At 37.8% G+C, this 20,750-nt stretch overlaps 1 protein-coding gene across 6 annotated transcripts in view; it reads right to left on the bottom strand.

Annotated features, from left to right (window-relative positions):
* The window catches only part of WDR64 (WD repeat domain 64), a 174,253-nt gene that overhangs the window by 35,584 nt on the left and 117,919 nt on the right, over positions 1 to 20,750 (bottom strand). For all 6 annotated transcript variants that reach the window (XM_020982060.2, XM_078156256.1, XM_078156257.1 and 3 more), the window contains 4 exons: positions 18,075 to 18,176; positions 16,367 to 16,436; positions 6,724 to 6,760; positions 4,668 to 4,828 (listed from right to left, as the gene is read on the bottom strand). In XM_020982060.2, the coding sequence (XP_020837719.1) occupies positions 4,668 to 4,828; positions 6,724 to 6,760; positions 16,367 to 16,436; positions 18,075 to 18,176 (370 nt within the window). The remainder of the gene's footprint in view (positions 1 to 4,667; positions 4,829 to 6,723; positions 6,761 to 16,366; positions 16,437 to 18,074; positions 18,177 to 20,750) is intronic.

Raw genomic sequence — 20,750 nt, 5'->3', positions numbered from 1 at the left:
CTGGGCAGACCCTTCTTTTTTGCTCAGAAATTCCTATCTTACACGCAACTGTTCTTGTTTTTCTAAGCCTTAATGATATTGGGTTTGTAGGTTTTTAATTACACTTAGTTCATGCAAAAAGTTCATGCAAAAAAAAATTGGGGGCATCATCAGAATGTTAGGCCTTGCCAAGTTTGATATTGCTGTAGCCTTGAAGATGTGAGTCTTTTACTGAGTCCTAACTGAATAGGATCCAGGCTTGACTATCCACCCAAAAAGTTATTGGCGCTGAAAAATTGGAAATTGATGAGAAAATTGACATTGATTACAAGAATTTCTACAGAAGTTTAACCAATGTAAACCAATTTCTATACTGAGGAGAACAAAAGAGCCTAAAAATGCCTTAGCAAACTTGGGTAACTTGACAGTGAGAATGGCAGGCAAGAGTAAAATGCTGGTTTAGAAAAGAAGTCATTTTTATAGAGAAGGATAGTAGATTATTATGAGCAATATTGCTTCTAAAGATATTGAAAAATAGAGGAGGGGGAATGATTTAAAGAAAATTTGGCAAAATACTCAAGCAGTATCATCTGGTAGGCATTTAAGGATGAAATTGAAAGAAAGACAACAAATTCATGAAAGATGGAAATGATCTGCAAATATTTTTGTAACAAACTGTTTTCATCATCAAGGGTAGTTGAACCTGTATTTCAACTCTAAAATTAGTAGCACTGAATAAGACAAAAATGGGAAGAACACCAGAAGTAGATCAAATATACTGAGGGGTTCTGTGATAGAGGCGATACAATTTTGAAGGAATTGAGAGATCAATTCTCAATATTTACAAAAATGCCAAAAATGTGGGGAAAAAATCTTGACCACTATCAGAGAAAGTCTTCGAAGAGAACATACATGATCACTTTTCTACCTATAGAAAATTTTTTGAGAGGAATGTATATATGTATTGCTGTACTTGCTAAGCGAGTGGATATTCCTTAATAAGAAAGCATTCTTTGATAAGGTTTTCACATTTAAGTGTCCATAATTGACCCCATCTTTACTGTTCCATAACTGACTGAATGATATAGAGACTATTAAGTCCCACCATGATATAAAAAGTGCTTGATTTAATAGTGTAAAATGCTGTCTTAAAAAAAATTCTCTTTCAATAATGTGTCTCCCATTCATGTGCCAAAATTATGTAAGATTCTTTTAAAGATATAACAACTAGGGGAAGCTAGGTGGTACAGTGGATGGAGCAGCAGCCTTGAAGTCAGGAGGACCTGAGTTCAAATCCAGTCTCAGACACACAACACACAACACGTACTAGCTTTGTAACCCTGGGCAAGTCACTTAACTCCAATTGCCTTGCAAAAAGAAAAAAAAAGATATAACAACTAAAAAAAAAATTTTGTTTGATGACATAAGGGATCATTGATATCAACTGAGGCACAAAACATGTGGATGCTGGCCAAAATTGTTAAGATGGAGGCTATCTAGTGCAAAATTCAAGTTGAATAGTGATTTCCTATAGATGGTGAAGTCCTCTGAATGCTTTTCTTTGTGGATAACATTGTGCTGGTTGTATCATATCCTAGAATAGAGGTTCCCAAATTTATTTGGTTTACTGCTCCCTTTTAAAAACTTACTCAGGGCCTCCCTGGAAATCTACTTTCTTTAACCCTTTAGTGGTTTTTAAAAAAAATTTGCACCATTTCAAAAATATAAAATATTTTTTAAAATGATGGATCTTAAATTTAATAATTTGTTATAAATTTTTGGATTTTGTCCTGCATTGAAATTTTGATGACACAATATAGCATCATATAATTATATAGTATTATATTGCAAACAAGTCATTACACTCACATATTCCTGCCAATACATTCTGGACTTCCCGACAATGCATGACACGCTTGCCTGCCAACATTTGCTTGTTAAGACCTGTTGGCAAACTTGACCCCTGATCCATTATAACTTGCATTTTCTGTGTTTATTTGGAAAATAATGTAACTCTGTTACACAACAGATGAAACATGTATGAACAATTTTCCAAAATTTTCTTCTCTTCTCTTCTTTCCTTATGCTTCCACAGCCCCCTTATTTTTATTCAGTGCCCCCCACTTGCACCAGAGGCTACCACCACCTCCCTGGATCATTCTAGCATCCCCCAGGGGGCAATATCACCCACTTTGGGAACCTCTGTGGAACATTACAGTACGACCTGAGATCCATAATTATTCTAAGTTTGACTTAACTACCGACAGAGGAAAAAACAAATGAAATAGCAATGCCTATTGTTCAGACTATTATATTAATTGTTTAACCACTGTCACCTCAAAAGATCTGGATCCTGGGAAGTCCCATGCTCACCCTTGTGGTTTGTGTGTGCCCCACTAGGAGGAAGAGTAAGTGTCATGCTCTATGTTTTTCAGAACTAGAGAACTACTGTTTCTTAGCTCTAAATCTTTCTGTGGGGTAGCAACAACTAGTTGGCAAGGGCTGTGTGTATTTAAGGAATTACACAGTCAGATTTTAGCCCTTTAGCCTCCACCTGTTAGTGAACTCATTCCTCTTTCTGAATTTATTATATTTTAGTGAGTGGTAGTCATATAACCTCAGTACAATGTAGTTTACATAAGAATAGAGAATCATGCTCAGATTTTATATGTGATGTTAGTTTTTTTAAGCATAGAATTGATAGGCAAATAGTACATAAGGAGCTAATGTATAACAAAATAATAAAATATCTATCAAATCATTGTGAACCCACCATTCTTCCTCAATCTGGGAAGTCCTCCACACTGTACAGAATTGCTCCAACAATGAGTTCTAGGGAGGATGTTATTTGAATTTGTTTAGTTCCCCTTTGCTTCTCCCCTTCCAGTGGCAAGGAGTGCCTACTTAATGTTTGATTCACGTGTGGAAAAGGCAGAAACCCTGGAAGAATTCTGGACCCAGGGCTTACAACATGGGAAATGTGCTTGAGATCCAAGTGAATTTGTGAGTAAACAAACTCCATGGCCAATGATATTTTCTGGTCTCATTTGGCTGTCTCATTGCTATAGGCACCTCCAGCATCTTCTAACTGAAGCTAGTTCATCTCAGAGGACAGTGAGTGGACCCAGTAGCTCAACCCAACTAAAAAACACTCCTGACACCAGTATTGTCTTAGTGATCTCATCCAATTTTTGACCCTGAATGTGGCATTCCTGGCTTCCACTATGTGTCTGCCCTTACTTTTTGTCATCACCTATTGTCAAATCTCAGCCTCTCTGTCCATCAGGGTAAGGGAAGGACATTCAGGGAAAGGGATCCTATGTATCTTAAATATATATACACATGCAGACACACACATATACACATACATACATACATATGTGTGAATACAAGTATACCTATATGTATATGTTGTATATATACATATATGTATGTATAGGTATATGTGTATATTACTGTTCCATATAGCACTGTTCCATTTTCTTAAGCACATACTATATATAAGGCACTATTTTTAGCCTCTGGGGATATAAAGACAAAAATCCTTGTCACAAGGAGCTTACATTTCATTAGCAGAAACATACTATACAGGTAAGTGCGAATATATACAAAATGTGATCTGGGAGAGCATTAACAATGAAGGGAATAAGAAAGTCCTCCAGTAGGAGGCACCTTGAGCTGAATCCTAAAGTAAACTAGGGATTCTGAAAGGTGGAGGTAAGAAGGGAATTGTGCAAAGCATTGTGCAAAGGCAGGGAAGTGGGAAATAACATGTTTTGCACAGAGAACAGAAAGTAGGCCAGTTTAGCTGGATTGTAGAGTATGTGAAGGCAAGTAACGTGCAATCATCTTAGGGAGGGTAAGTTGAAATCAGAGCGAGAATGACTTTAAATGCTAAACAGAGGATCGTGAATTTGATTTGAAGTAATAGAAATCACACACATATATGCTGGTATACACATGTGTATCTTGGACATACACTTTAAATGCACAGTGAGTCTTTTAATAATTGAAATTGAGGATCACCCAAAGGGCAATGGAATGGCTTATGGTTGGCATAAATGGATTATAAATAATAAACTAAAAAGAAGATGTGTTATAAAGGCTGTCATTAAAGAAATGCATAAATGAAAAAGAATGTAGGCTGTTCATATCATGAGAGCAGATGATAAGAGATGGCCAACACAAGTTCTCTATTAGTATTCTTCATATATCAAGAGAGCTTGAGGAAGGTCCATTGCATATTGATTGGATGGATCCCACCACCCCTGTCCCATGGTAAATTAATGGGAAGACTTGTTCAAGAGATGTAAATGATGGGCAGACATGGATAGATTTAAATCTGCTTCACTGAAAGCAATACCTATAATCAATGAGATCATAGATCCGTTTAAGTATTGTGTGTTTGATGAATATTGTTTTTCAGTTATATTTATATGGGAAATTTATGGGGTGGGGGAAGGATGTATTTCACTCTACAAAATATTCTGTGTCCAATATCTAGATGCTAGGCATCAAATAATGTCTTTAAAGTAGAATTTAGGGAACACTAGAGTACTCTGGCATACCTGAGCAATCTTGGTAAATGTCTAATGGAAGACTCACAAAACGTGGCCTATTATTCCTTGCAAACATTTTTCTGCCCCAAATGATTCTCATTATAAACAAATGATATGTTATAACCTTACCTGCATGCTCCATATTCGAAGATGTCCATCCTCATGAGCAGTGACCAGGACTGGTGGTGGGTGTTCGGTTAAGAAGGTACTTGGTAATATATCTGTGTCATTTTTTTGCCCTGCAGTTGTCTCTCCTTTTGTGCTACCTGAATGCTGTCCTGTTGACTGACCTAACAGATTGCCATGGTTATTGCAATGTTTAGGACCTTAACCTTTATCTAATACAGGAATGGAAAAAAGGTAACTAGAAAACCAAAGCTAGATATCTTGCATTCTTTGCCCTGGAATTTTTCTATTAGAGGTAAGTAAAAAGGGCCAAAGAACCCCAATGGAATAACTGATCAATTCATTTTGGGTCTTAGTACTCAATTTAGAGTATAAAAAGAGGAGAAGCTAGAAAATAAGTTCCATTACAAATACTTCACCATATGTTCATTAACCCTGGTCCATTAAGAGTATTTTCATCCTTGTCTCTAGTTACCAAATCCTGTTGCTTCTATCTTCTGTACCTTTCACATATATCCTTTTATTTTATTCACACAGTTACCACCCAATTTCAAGTTCTCATGACCTCTTGCCTAGATTATTTTAATATCCTCATAATCATTCTCCCTGCCTCAAGTTTCTCCCCACTCCTAGCCATCCTTCCTACAACTGTCAAAGTTACTTGCCTAAAATGAAGTTCTAATCATGTCATCCTGCTCATCCCACCCCCAAACTTCAGTGACTTCCTTTTACCTCTTTTTTGGGACACTTAAAAGTTTTCTAAAATCTAGCCCCCTTTTCAGTATTACATATCACTCCCCTTCATTAACTCTATAGTCTAGTCATACTGGCCTTCTTACTGATCCTCACATGAGATGCTTCATCTTCTATCTCCATGCTCTTTTCAACGGCTTTTATCTCCCAAGTCCAAAATATACTCCCTTCTCACCTCTACCTCTTGGAATACCAGATTTACTTCAAGACTTACCTCAACTGCCACATTCTACGTGAAGCCTTTCCTTAACTCCTCTTAGTCTCCACTACTCCTGGTGATTTTCCTCCATCCTCATGGTTACCTTGTATTAGTTTTATGTATATTTCCAAAAAAAAAATCTGTTGCATGTCACCTCTTCCACCAGAATGTAAGCTGCATGAAGGCAGGAGCTATTTGGTTGTCTTTATATCCCCAGGACCTAGCACGGTACCTGGCATATAGTAGGCATTTAATAAAAGCTTATTGATTGATTGAAGTATTAGGGTGGAGGGGAAGAGATTGAGAAAAAGAAGAGTAGTACTGTTTCAAGTTGGGTTTCATTTTCTAGAAACAGCACATGCAAATACAATACAACTCTAGAAATATCTGCATGGTTACATTGCACGATGGAATAGGTAATACTGCATAGTTCTACTCATCATGTTACTGACAGCAAGGTAAACAAGAAATGGTATCGGACCTAGAATCAAGAGAAACCTGGCTTTAGATCCTTTCTTTTATACTTACTAGTTGGGTAACCATGGACAGACAAGCCACTTAACCTCTCTCAGTCTCAGTTTCCTTATCTATAAAATGGGAACAATAATACCTGTAGGAGCTAGCTACCTTGCAAAGCTGTTGTTAACTACAAAGGAGATGATGTTGACGATAGCTAGCATTTATATAGTGCCTACTATGCTCCATGTACTTTACAAATATTAACTCATTTGATTCCCACAGACAACCTTGGGATATAGTTACTATTTTTACAGTTGAGGAAATTGAGGCAGATAGATGTTAATTGATTTGCTGAAGGTCACATAGCTAGTAAGTATCCGAGGCCAGATTTGAATTCAGGTCTTTCTGATTCCAGATCTAGTACTCTATCCATTGTACCACTTAGCCACCATAATTTATGTGAATCATTTTGCAAACTTTAAAGTGCTATATGAATGTCAATTATTATTACTAAGAAAATATTTTCAAATTATTTTCACCTGGTGGCAAACTCCACACCCTGCCTCGCATATCCCGGCTCCCCTACTCCCGTTGCCTCACTTGTAAGAGGAATTTTGTTTTAAAAGATAGTGGTCATTTCATTCCTACCTTTAGTTTCAGCTTCATATATGCTTGATTTACTTCCCTAAAATGAGAGAGGAAAAATATGCTTTTCAGTGGGAAAGGGTAGAACTTAAATGTAGTAATGTCATGGAGGTGATAGGCCCAGGACTTCAATTTTTTTCAAAGAGGGAAGAAGAAAACAAAATAGCCAGTGGGACAGAAGCAGCATGCTCGGGTCCTGGCATTGTTTCCTATGTTAAGACTTGATTAACATGGCAGTTACAGGGCACTGGGCAGCTATAGGCTTCTGAGACAATTGATGACTGCATGTGGCAGGAGAAACCAGAGTGAGGCCGCTGGTACAGGGAGTAGATGGGAACAATCAGAACAGGAATAAGTAGCCAATCCAGTTTTCAGGAGAGGAGCCAGAGAAGAAAAGGAGAGTGGAGAAACTGCTGGTAGAGGAAATAGCTGTTGATGGTGGCTAGAGGGGCACTGGACACTGGACGATTGCTGGAACCAGATAAAAAAGTTGCTTGAGCCATCTAGACCATTCATACCTCATAATTTCAAGCTAAGCATGGAATCTCTTCAGTTTTTTGAAGAGGAGAAAGGAACTAGCTGGGAAATCCAACTTCTGAGTTCCCTAAATAATTGGACATTAACTTTTTGGAAAGTTTGGCCATAAGTCCTTACTTTGCATCTGTAGCTCTGCTTGGTCTCAACTCTATGGAACAAGAAGTCCCTGTGCAATGAGTACCTCTGGGGTCTCCTCCCCACCCCTAGTTTCCTCTTTTTTTTATTGTCTTCCTCTTGTAGATTGTAGGTTCCTTGAGGCTTTCTTTCTTTTCCTTATTTGGTTCTCCAGCACTTAGCACAGTGTGTCTAAGTAGTAGGTGCTTAATAAACATTTATTGAATTGAATTGAAATAAATGGAACAGTCTTGGAAGATGGCTGTTAGTTTTGTTCTTGTTTTAAAACTGGGTTTGGGGCTTGACTCTAGAAATAAAACATTTAAGGCTGCCTGGAAGAAGAAGCTACTGGTTCCCAGATTACATGGCGGCTCTTTAAGATATTTGGATTTTTCCCCCCTTCTATGATTAAGAGTATAGAATTGTATACAGTTAAGCTCTTCTAGTGTTATTGGTCTCTAAAACTCCGCAATGAAGAAGGCAAAGTTTCTCAGTGGATGAGGGCTCCATAAGTCTTCTCCAGGTAACCTATTTGAGCCTATTTGTCAGAGAGGGAAAGATGTACAATTCCATAATGCTCTCCCCATTGGTCCCCTCATCTGAGCCTGTACCCACATAAGTTCCTCTCATTCTTCCAGCTACTCCATACCACCTGAAGCTCTGATATGATTCCACCCTTAGGCATATTGATAAGCCATCTGAACTCATTTGAGTTTTTTAAATTTAAAAATATTTTATATGTTTTAATCAACCAAAATCATCTTCACTCCACTTGCCAATTGAGAATACAAGAAAAATGAAACCCATTACAAACATGTATAGTCAATTAAAACAAATTTCTGCATTGGCTATGCCTAAAAAAATACTTGTCTCATTCTTCTTTCTGAGGCCTTCACCTCTCCATCAGGAGGTGGGTAACATGTTTCATCATTAGTATGATAAGAGTTCAGCACAATAGTATTCCATCCCATTTTTATATCAAAATTTGTCCATCTATTTGCCAGTTTATGAGTACCCCCCTTTAGATATCCATTTTTGCCACTTCAAAAAGAGCTATGAAAATTTGTGTACATTATTAGAGTTTGTTTTGCTTAGGTCTAATCTTTGACTTAATCTACCCAGCCTCTGATTGCTCTTACTCCCTTCTTCCACTTTCCGTCCCATTTCCCTATTGAGCGAAATGTATTTCAGTACCCAGCTGTGTGTGTCTATTCTTCCTTCTTTTGACTAGTTCAGATGAGTGAGGTTCAAGTGTCAGCCACTCCCCCTCATCCTCTCCTTATTTGTATAGATGTCTACTTTTGCATCCTGATTATATGATAACATTTTCCCTAAACTTCCTTTTCAAACTTCCCATCCCCTTAGTATATTGCTCTTTTCTTTCCATTCTTAAGATCATCAGAACATAACTGAACTCATCCAACACCTTGTCTAATTGGATTCCCTGGGTAAACCCTGATAATGAATGTTTAGAGGGGACAAATATTCTCCATATTTTAATGTAAACAGTATATCCTTGTTTTAGTCCCCCATTATTGTTATTAATGTTTACTTTTCATGTTTCTCTTCATTCCTGTGTTTGAACTTCAGAGTTTCTCTAAACCTCTAATCATTTCATCAGGAATGCTTTGAACTCCTCTATTTTGTTAAAAATCCATTTCCCCCCTTGTTAACATCATAGACAGTTTTTTTGGGCAAGTTGTTCTTGGCTATAAGACAATATCCTTTGCCTTCTGGAATATCATATTCCAAGTTCTCTACTCCTTTATGGTGGTGGCTCCTAATTTGTGTGTGATCCTGACTGTGCCTCCTTGGTACTTAAATTCTTTATTTCTGGATGCTTGCAGTGTTTTTTCTCTGACCTGGAAGCTCTGGATATTGGCTTTGATGTTCCTGGAAATTTTCATTTTGGGGTTTCTTTAAGGAGGTGACCAGTGAATTATTTTCCTCCTTTGCCTCCTGGTTCTAAAAGGTCTGAGAAGTTTTCTTTTAAGATTTCTTGAAATATGATGTCTAGGCTGTCTTCTGGGGCGTTCAATGATTCTTAAAAGGTTTGGGAAGTTTTCTTTTAATATTTCTTGAAATATGATGTCTAGGCTGTCTTTTGGGACTCAATGATTCTTAATTTTTTTCCCATGATATTTTTTTCCCATATGAGCTGTTTTTGCTATAAGATACCTTATATTTTCCAGTCTTTTAACTTTGTTTTTAATATTTCTTGTTGTCTCATTGGGTTATTGGCTTCTATTTGGTCCCTTTTAATTTTCAGAGGTTGTTGATTGGGGAAAATTCTGTTATCTCTTGTGCTAAGCTGTTAATTCCTTTTCCAATTCTTTCTTCCATAGCTGTCATCATTTCTTTTTAATTTTTTTTTCTTCAAGTGCTCTCATTTAATATGTAAAAAACATTTTTAACTCTTAACAAAACTCTTGCTTCATTTCTTACAGAAATTCTAATTGAATTTATGCCTAAGCTGTGTCTTTCTCTAAAGTAATATTTGTAGATGCTTTGGAGTCATTCTCTTGTTCTGCATTTATGTCACTGCCACCATAATCATTCATTGCTGTGGGGTTCTTTTTTTTGTTTACCCATTCTTTAAGTCTGCTTCCTAACTTCAGTTTTGATGTCAGGGCTGGGCTCAGAAGTACTGCTGGAGGGAAGGTCTGGGCTGGTGCTGTTGCTGCTTTCTTGGGGGGTATTGAATATTGTGCTAATCCAGGCTTTCAAAAACAGGCTGAGGACCTGCAAGCTTTCAGTACTTCCTGAGTGGTCTGATCCAGGTCAAAGTCTGAGTGCTACACTGCCCCAGTTTGAGCTCTGCAAGTTCTTTACCTGGGTTTGGGTCTGGGTAAAAGTAGACTGCTATTGGACTCATCTCCCGTTAACCAGGTAGGAAACTCAGTTCCTTTAAAGAGGCAGAATTGTAGGCTCCCATTTGGTTTGAGATTTCTGCCTTCATTATGCCTCAGAAGACTGTGCTAGAAGTGAGACCCTGCTGTACACCTAGGGTTTGAGCCACACCATTTCTGCTGGCTTCTGAACTTCCTCCTTTCTTGGTACACCACCCAGTGTCTCCCTATCCAAGAATACCACCCCCCTGTGCAAGTCATTTTTTTTACTCTGCCCTGAATCTATAATCCTGAAATGTATAGTGGTTGAAAAAGCTGCAACTTGTATCTGTTCCCATCTCAGGCACAGGTCTGATGGTGCCATGTATGGGTCTGGTACCTCCTCTTATTTTGTTGATCTGGTGCATTTTCTAGATCTGTTTGGAAAAAGTTTTGAAGAGGAACTCACTGGAATGCATGCGTTCACTCTGCCATCTTATCTCTGACTTGAACTCATTTCTCAATGTTTAACAAACTACTATCCTATCGTACTCTCCTCATCCCATTCTGACCCCCTCTAGTTCAAATCTCATTTTCTGTCCCCCCTGCTTCCTTAATCTTATCTCCTTCAACTCAACTTCCACAATGTCCCACTCTACAGGTACCCACCCTTTCCACAGTGCTCTCTGGAATGCCTATTCATAGGTAACAGATTTGCTTTCTTACTCCCTCCATTTTTTGGATTTTACTGAGACCTGGATCCCTCCTGATAATAAAACCTTCTCGGCTACTGGGTGAACTTTTACTCATGCTCTCTGAGACTCACTGTTTAAGGTGGAGGAATTGGAATTCTCCTTGCTCCCCATTTCTACTTCAAGACTTTCCCTATATCACTATCATTCAGTAACCTCTTCTACTTAGAGGTTTGCTTAATCAATATTTACAATCCACTCAAAATTCTGGTAGCTATTATCTACCAACCTCTAGGAAATTTGCCCTCTTTCCTCAATGAGTTCAATGACTGGCTAATAGTCTTTCTTCATCAATTCCCACCTTATCTGGGGAACGTTAACATACATATTGTTACTCCTTTAAATAACCCTAACCTCCCAGTTCCTCAATTTACTCATTTATCATGACCTACTCTCCTCCACCCCACTTAAGCTACACAAAGAAATGGACATAGTCTTGATTTTGTCATCACTCACAACTATTCCACTTCAATGTTCAGGAACTCTGAAATTCACTTATCTAATCACAATCTGTTCTCATTGCACCTCTTCCTGTTTTGCAATCCCACACTGTTATTTGTCCTCACTGTGACCTTCAATCCTTCCACTGCTCATTTCTCAGGCACTGCATTGAACCCCTGCACTGGCTACCACTCTCCTCCCTTTCCCATCTTGAATCCTTGGTGAACTAGTTCAACTCTACACTGTCATCTTCTCTTGAGTCCCTTACCCTTTTATCACTAATATGCCTTGCTAAGCCTCAAGCTTTGAATTATTCCCACCATCCACTGCCTTTGTTCTCAACCCATTCGGTTGAATTAAGTTGCAGAAAATCAAGAAACCTTGCTAAGTGGGCACACTACAAATTTGTTACAATCCCAAATGGGCCCTTTCTACAGCACAACAGTCCTTTTACCCATCTGTAATTGATTTACTATCTTAGCACAGGAGCACTTTCAAAACTTTTCATCTATCCTTAAACATCCTATGGATTCCCTTTTGCCTATCCTCTCAACTGAGAACCCTGATTCATATTTCACTGAAAAAACTGAGGGTATTTAATAAGAATTCCCTCTTCTCTTCCTTATCTCATATCACTTAGAAACCTGCTGCTACTATTTCCTTCTTCACTTCTTTCTCACATGAAGGGGTAGCCCTTTCTCCTTACTAAGGGAAACCCCTCTTCATGTACAAATGATCTAATTCCATCCTATCTTTTCTAGCAGATTATCCCTTTTATCTCCACATTTTCCACTAATCTTCATTTTCTCTGTCTACTGGCTGCTTCCCTACTGCCTACAAACATTCTCATGTCTCCTTCATCCTCAAAAAACTTTCACTTCATCCTTCCATCCCTGCTAACTATTATACCATATCTCTCCTTCCTTTTGTGGCTAAATTCTACGATTAGTGCTTCCATTTTTTTCCCCTCTCACTCACATTGCTGAATGCCTAGAAAAGGATTTATATTTGATCCTGGAAGTCATAGTTGCTACTAGAGTTCAATGGCATGGTCAGATCTGTGCTTTGGGAGGAACAGTTTGACATATGAGAGGAGGGTGGACTGAAGTGGGGGAAGACTTGAGGCAGAGAGACTAACCACAGGCTACTGAAGTAGTCCAGAGATGGGGTGATGAGGACTTGCACCAGAGTGGACATCTTTTTTGACCTCTCTTCAGACTTTAAGATTGTCAGTCTCTCTCTTCTTCATTTTTATTTTATTTATTTATTTTTTTGGTGAGGCAATCAGGGTTAAGTGACTTACCCAAGGTCACATAGCTAGTAAGTGTCAGGTGTCTGAAGCTAGATTTGAACTTAGGTCCTCCTGACTCCAAGGCCAGAGCTTTATTCGCTGTGCCACCTAGCTGCCCTAGTCTCCCTCTTCTTGATATTCTCATTCTGCTTTATACCTGCTGGCCAGCCTGATTTCAATTCCATAGAACAAGATGCCCATCCCAGTATAAGCTCATCACTTCTAGACTTACCACTGTGCTGCTCAAGCCATGATTGCTACCACTTCACTCAGCCTCCTATCCTCTCTGATTGGAGGGCTTGGAAGAACTAAAAACTTACAGACCCCAAGAACTAGCTCTGAAAACAGCAACATAAAACTTGAAGCTTGTGATAGTGCCCCTTCTACCCCAGGAGCAGAGCCCAACTTTTAACGTAAAGAAACAGGCCGGAAAAAATGAGTAAAAAGAACCTGACCATAGAAAGTTACTATGGTGACAGGAAAGATCAAAACACAAACTTGGAAGAAGACAGCAAAGTCAAAACAACTACATCCAAAGCCTCAAAGAAATATGTGAATTGATCTCAGGCCCCAAAAGAATTCCTGGAAGAGCTCAAAAAGGATTTTAAAAATCAAATAAGAGAAGTAGATGAAAAATTGGGAAAAGAAAATGAGAGTAATGCAAGAAAATCATAAAAAAGAGTCAACAGCTTGGAAAAGGAGGCACAAAAAAGTGTGAAGAAAAAAGTGCGAAAAAACAGAACAGGCCAAATGGTAAAAAGAGGCACATAAATCAACTGAAGATAAGAACTCTTAAAAAGCAGAACTGGCTAAATAGAAAAAAAAAAGATGTACAAAAATTCACTGAAGAAAAGAACTCCTTTGAAAAGTAGAATTGAGCAAGTGGAAGCTAATGACTGCATGAAACATCAAGAAACAATGAAACAAAATTGAAAGAATGAAAAAAAATTGAAAAAGATGTGAAATATCTCATTGAAAAAACAACTGACCTGGAAAATAGATTGAGGAGAGGTAATTTAAGAATTATTAAGACTATTGAAAGCCAAAAAAGAGCCTAGACATCATATTTCAAAAAATCATAAAAGGAAACTGGCTTGACAGCCTAGAACCAGGCTAACACAAGATTTAGCAGCTTCTACATTAAAGGATTGGAGGACTTGCAATGTGATATTCTGGAGGGCAAAGGAGCTAGAATTACAACTAATAATCACCTATAGAGTAAAAGTAAGTATAATCCTAGGGGTAAAATGGATAAAGACCTCATTTCTAAAATATTTAGAGAACTGAGTCAAATTTATAAGAATATGAGTCATTCCTCAGTTGATAAATGGTCAAAGGCTATGAAGAGGCAGTTTTCAGACAAAGAAATCAAAGCTATCTATAGTCACATAAAATGCTGTAAATCACTATTGATTGGAGAAATACAAATTAAAATAACTCTGAGGTACTACCTCACACCTATCAGATTGGCTAATATGACAGAAAAGAAAAATGACAAATGTTGGAGGGGATGTGGAAAATTGGGACACTAAAGCTCTGTTGGTAGAGTTGTGAACTAATCCAGACATTCTGGAGAGCAATTTGAAGGGCTATAAAAGAGCTATAAAACTGTGCATACTCTTTGGCCCTGCAATCCCACTACTAGGTTTGAATCCCAAATAAATTTTTTTTTAAAAAGGTAAGAGGACCTATTTCTACAAAAATATTTATAGCAGTTCTTTTTGCAGTGACAAAGAATTGGAAATGGAAGGGATGATGCCTATCAGTTGAGGGATGACTGAACAACTTGTGGTATATGATTGTGATGGAATACTATTGTGATATAAGAAATGACAAGCAGAATGTTTTCAGAAAAACCTGGAAAGACGTACATGAACTGATGCAAAATGAAGTGAGCAGAATCAGAAGAACAGTGTACACAGTTAACAGCAATATTGTATGATAATCAGCTGTGAATGACTTAACTATTCTCATCCATGATCCAAGAAAATTCCAAAGGAGTTATGATGAAAAATACCATCTGACTCCAGAAAAAGAATTGATGGAGTCTGAATGCAGATTGAAGCATACTTTTTTTTACTTTATTTTTCTTGATTTTTTTTTGGTCTGTATTTTTTTTCACAACTGACTAACATGGAAATATGTTTTGCATGACTGCACATGTATAATCTATATCAAACTGCCTGCCTTCTCAATGAGGTGGGAAGGGAGAGAAGGAGGGAGAGAATTTAGAACTCAAAATTTTAAAAAATGAATGTTAAAAATTGTTTTCACATGCAATTGGAAAAAAGTAAAATATTTTTTAAATGCCCTTTGTGAGAACCTGTATATAAAATATTTATAGTAGCTTTTTATATTGGTGGCAAAGAATTGGAAAGTGAGTGTGCACTCATTAATTAAGGAATGGCTAAACAACTTATGATATATGAAGGTGATGGAATATTGTGCTGTAAGAAACTATGAAAGGGAAGGTTTCAGGAAAAACCTGGAAAGTCCCGCATGAATTGATGCAAAGAGAAATCAGAACCAAGAGAACAATTTATACAATAACAACAATATTGTAAAGATAAACCACTTTGAAGGACTTGGGAACGCTAATCAACACAATGACCAACCACAATTCTAAAGGATTCATGATGAAATATACTACCCATCTCCAGAGAGAGTTGACAGACTCAAGAATTCAGATTGAAACATTTTTTCTTTTCCTCCTCAAATATGTTTTGGACGTGGCTAATGTATCATTTGGTTTGCTTGGCTATCCATATTTCTAATGGGTTTTATTTTTCTTGCCTTCTCAGTGGATGCAGTAGGGAAAGGGAAGGTAAAAAATTTGGAACTGAAAATAAAACAAAACTTTTAAAAATAAAAAAATGCACTTTACATATTAGCTTAGGAACATAAAAAATAACAAATATTCATACTTATATAGGGCTTTAAAGTTTATAAAGCACTTCCCATAAAATAGCCCTTTGAGGTAGTTCCAGTTCCATCCCCTCTATTTTACAGTTGAGAAACTGGTTCTTAGAGAGACTGAATGACTTTTCCAAGGTCACATGGCTAGTCAGAGCAGTAACTCAAACCCAAATCTTCTGACTTAAAATCCAAAGCTAAAATAAAATATAAAATATAACTTGGTTTGCCCAAGTTATATTAGATTAAATTAGAATATTTGGTATGCATAAGGCTGTGAAGGCCTGGGAAATAAAACATTTCAAGGGAAAAGAAGTTTAAGAAGTAGAACATTTTAAGAGAAAAAAAAGTTTAAAGATTTTATTCAGACTTTTGGAATATCCTAAAGAAGTCTTATTGACAAATTTACCCTCCTGATTCTCCCCCACCAAAGAAATTTACTTAGTGAGGACAGACACAGGAAATAGACTTCTACCCTTAGTTGTGGAGATCTCATAATGAAGGTAGAGTGCTTAATGACATGTTGAGTAGATCACAAAACTAGGAGAGTCTGAATTAATTATGTAGCCTTTCACTTCTTTTAAAATTAAAACAGTAGAAAGCCTTTCCCAGAGTGGACACCAGCTTCTTATGCTTATAGGTAATTCTTACAACCTCACAAGGTAGTAATGTGGGAAAGACCAGCTTAACAGAAGATGATACTCAAATGAAGATTAACAATTTAGAAATCAACAATGCAAACAAAGGGAAGAAGCATTGTTTAAGCTTACCTTATTGCTCTGTAGGCCATGGGTGGAATCACTTTGTGCTGAAGAAGTTATAGATTCTTCACTTATTTTCCTAATGTCAGAGAAGAATAAGAAGAGTCACATATGACATTTAACCTCCTGAGGGATAAGACTTCAGTGGATCTCTAATTTCATTGACAAGGGAACTCCTGCCAATGATATAGACTGCAATCCTTTCATGCCTTCTCATTTTGTGCCATTCTTGTCTATGTGCTTCCTTAGATGTTCCACAGAGAATCTAGCTGATAGATAGGTGGAGGCCTTTCACTAGATCATTTTGTGTTTCATGGGTACCAGTGCAGGACTTCATTTGCCTTTGTTCTTGCTGTGTGGTTGGCCCATTTCCTTTTCTGATCATATTTTAACTAGATGATATTGCTGTTAAATCAGGACCCTAGGCCTATCTAATCTTGTAGTGCTTCCTCAGAGTTTGCTATTACTGCAAAGGCCTAAGGTTAGACTAGGTACTGTTAACTTGAAAAAGCTAAAGGAAACTTTGGTGCTTTTCTAGACAGAACAATGAAAAGTTTGTGTGTGTGTAAAATTTTAGCAATTCATTATCCATCAATATTTTACCTTTCTCTGTGGGTAGTTTCCACAGAACTCGCTAAGCCTCAGTGATCCCATCAGCTTGCTCAACTGATGTTGATAGACCTTTTTGAATACTTCTGAAATCAATCAACACCCTCTTGCCTTGTAGTTAGCCGACACAAACAAGTTATGGAACGTCTTTTCATGCTCCACAAAATCTCCAAGGCATTTCTTTTACACATCATCATAATTCCATTGAGAGCACATGCAGAAGGTACATCAACCAAACAAGCAGATGGGAACTATCCATACCTGGCCTTTTGCCTTCACTATAATGATCATCTTACAATTCAGTAAAGATCCCCATTCCATAAAAACAGGGAATTTCAAGAAGTGCAGACAGATAAGGTGTGACTTTTAAAATTTAGACACACACAAAAAGAACTCCCTAGCTTTCAATGAAGAAAAATAGATCTGGATGAATATTCTTCTCAACACAATAGATGGCATGTATTCCTCTCTGCTATTAGAGTTTCTTTACAGTCCACCAGAATTTCCACCCTTCTGCCCAGTGTTGAAGGCCATTACATTTGATTATGGCTAGACAGATGGACCCATCACTTCACTGCTGTTAATGAGAAGAAAAACCGGAGGTTGAAATGGACGTGGGTGAAATGCAACTCCTGAAAACCATAATACTTTTCCCAAAGACGATAATGGAGTCTAAAAAATAAAAAATCAGACAGCCTAGATCCAGACTTCTTTCTAATAAATACTATCCCTAATCTGTGTCCTTCCTTTTGCAGTGAGGTTGTTGTTGTTTAGTCGTGTAACTACAACTTCATGACTTCATTTGGGTTTGTTTGTTTTTTTGGCAAAGATACTGGAGTGGTTTGCCATTTCTTCTTCCAGTTCATTTTACAGATGAGGAAACTGAGGCAAACAAGTGACTTGTCCAGGGTCAAATTGCTAGTATCTGAGGCCATATTTGAACTCATGTCTTCCTGACTCCAAACCCAGTGCTCTGTGTACTGCACCAGCTAGCTTCCCTAGCTGCAGTAAAATAGGAGATATATTTATAAAATCTCCTACCTATTGACGTAGATTAACTAACAGCTGGGCCTTGGGAGGTTTACTCAAAGAATAAGCACCATCTTACCTTACGCAATCACTGCTACGGAAGAGGAATAACATGGCATTAACTTTTAAGCGTTCAGGATCCAGGTCAGGGTCTAGAATAAGGGCATCCTCTGGTCTGTGCCTAGAAAAAATACATATGTTTGAATGTGAGTAAAAATCATGCTTTGCAAATTCCTATGCCTATAGGAATCCCAAGCAAAGTATAACCTCCCCCACATGAAGTAACATTTGGTCAAATCTTGTTTTATGGGGGCAATAATACTTTGAAAACATGACAGTTTCTTTAAAACAAAACAAAACAAAACATCTCACCTATCTTCAAATAAGTGAGTCTGTTTTTTGAAACTTCCATTTTTATAGCACCAACATTTCTCCCAATATCCTTCTTTCCCCCCGAGATTGTAAATTTTAAAAAGAGGGAGAAAAAAGTCAGCAAAACTAATCACTATATCAAAAAGATCTGAAGATTTATGCAATGTTTCACATCTATATTCCTCTCACTTCTGCAAAGGAATGAGATAGGAGCGTGCCCTCATATATCTCTTCATTTGAGCATTGCTTGTTCTTTGTAATTTTTGCAGCATTTACTTTTTATGGCTTTATAATCGTTTTTTCCATCTACACTGTTGTAGTTATTATGTATGTTGTTTCCTTGCCTCTACTTACTCTGCCTCACTTCATAAAAATAGTCAGTACTTCTCTGTATTCATCATATTGATTGTTACTTACAGAGAAGTAATATTCCATTATATTCACAATTTGTTTAGCCATGTCCCAGTCAATGGGTATCTACTTTGTTTTCATTTCTTGATATTACAGAAATTGATACTATAAATATTTTGGTGTATATGAACACTTTCTTCTTATGTCTTCTTTGGGGTTTATGCTTGGTAAGTAGATTCTCTAGGTCAAAAGTATTGACATTTTAGTTACTTTCTTTCCAATTTCAATTCCAAATTGCTTTCCAAAATAGTTTTACTGATTTACAAACCTACCAACAATGCACTAGCATACCTATCTTCCTACAACCCACAACAGATGAACTATTCCTATCTTTTGTGATCCTTTCCAATTTACTGTGTATGAGGTGAAATCTTAGAGTTGTTTTGGATAGCATTTTTCATATGGCTAGTAATGTTGTCTTTCAGTCATGTCCAACTCTTTATAATGGACTTATCCAGGCAACTAGGTGGCTCAGTGGATAGAGTACCAGGTCTAGAATCAGGAAGATTCATCTTCCTGAGTTAAAATCTGACTTTTGACACTTACTAGTTGTGTGACCCTGGGCAAGGCACTTAACTTTGCTTGCCTCAGTTCCTCATCTGTAAGATGATCTGGAGGGGTCAGTTAGGTAGCGCAGTGGATGGAGCACCGACCCTGGATTCAGAAGGACCTGAGTTCAAATCCAGCCTCAAACACATAACCCTTACTAGCTGTGTGTATCTGGGTAAGTCACTTAACCCCATTGCCTAACCAAAAAAAAAAAAAGATCTGGAGAGGGAAATAACAAGCCACTCCAGTATCTTTGCCAAGAAAACCTCAAAAAGAGGTCATGAAGAGTTGTACACAACTGAAAAACAACTAAACAACAACAAAATAAATAGCTGACCTATACCTAATATCTGCTACTTCATACAACCACTATCTTTTTTTTTTTTAGTCCCTTCCCTTTAGAAGCTCAAATACCTATTTTCATTTACCAGGAAGAAAGGTGGAATCAAGAAGGGTAGGAAGAATGTTAAAAGAATGGCCTGGGGGTGGGGGGTCAGTTTCTAGCCCCTAGATGTGGGCTCTAGATGTGGCAGCCTCTCCCCACAAGGAGAGAAATAGATCTTCAAATCTAGCTAACCTCAATAGGACACCCAGGCCTTTAAGTCGTAAAGGGGCTGCCTCAATCACATGGAGCTGCTAAAAGTCAAAGAAAACAGGATTGAAGGGCAGAAGAAGCAGGACATGGTGAAAGGGTCAAGTGGTAGTAGTATGAGTCACAACAAAAGGAAAAAAAAAACAGCTATCATTAGTCCCAGGCCAAAGTTGACAGATGAAAGTCTAAAATCCATAGAAGGCTTGGTGGTACATTGAAAGTGATTATGGTCAACAACTTTTGTTCTTTTAAATTAAGCTTCCCCCTAATATGTGTGTTGCTGTGGCCCAGGGAGAGCCCTCCCAGAAAAGGAGCTCCTGATCTGGGCTGAAGTAGACCCAGGTTCAGTCCTGAGCACAGCTTCATCCTAAAGCTTCTTCTGACCATTCTTCACAAGCATCCACTGTCCAAACCCTCAGTGTTAGTCCAGATGCTTACTGGAGGAAGTTGTCAAAGTTGATGGTTGCCATGCAATGCTGGGCAGATCTATAATATGCCAGAATTGGGTTTTGTGAGTTGGGGTATCTAGTGCTCAGATGAGCCACTCCTCAGGAGGAAGCTTCAGCTTAGGGGACAGTGGAGCCCAGGCATCCTCCTGACCTTCACTGCTGGGCCTGGTAGTTGCCATGTATGATGCTTCTCCAGTAGCTTACAACTCAGCAGGACCAGTGCCACTGCCATGATGAGGATGCCCAGGACTGAAAATACAGAGATAATAGCAATGACTACACCCTGAGATAGGGTCCTACTGTCTGGTTTTGGTGCTATGGAAGGTATAGTTGTGCTGGCTTTATTTTATTCTTTTATTTTTCAATTTTTCAATTTTTAATT

This window comes from Phascolarctos cinereus, unplaced genomic scaffold (assembly GCF_003287225.1).
Source record: "Phascolarctos cinereus isolate Bilbo 61053 unplaced genomic scaffold, phaCin_HiC Scaffold_5;HRSCAF=322, whole genome shotgun sequence".
NCBI classification, from domain to species: Eukaryota; Metazoa; Chordata; class Mammalia; order Diprotodontia; family Phascolarctidae; genus Phascolarctos; species Phascolarctos cinereus.
Note: the sequence above shows the minus strand (reverse complement) of the source record. Positions and strands in the feature narration are given on the sequence as shown.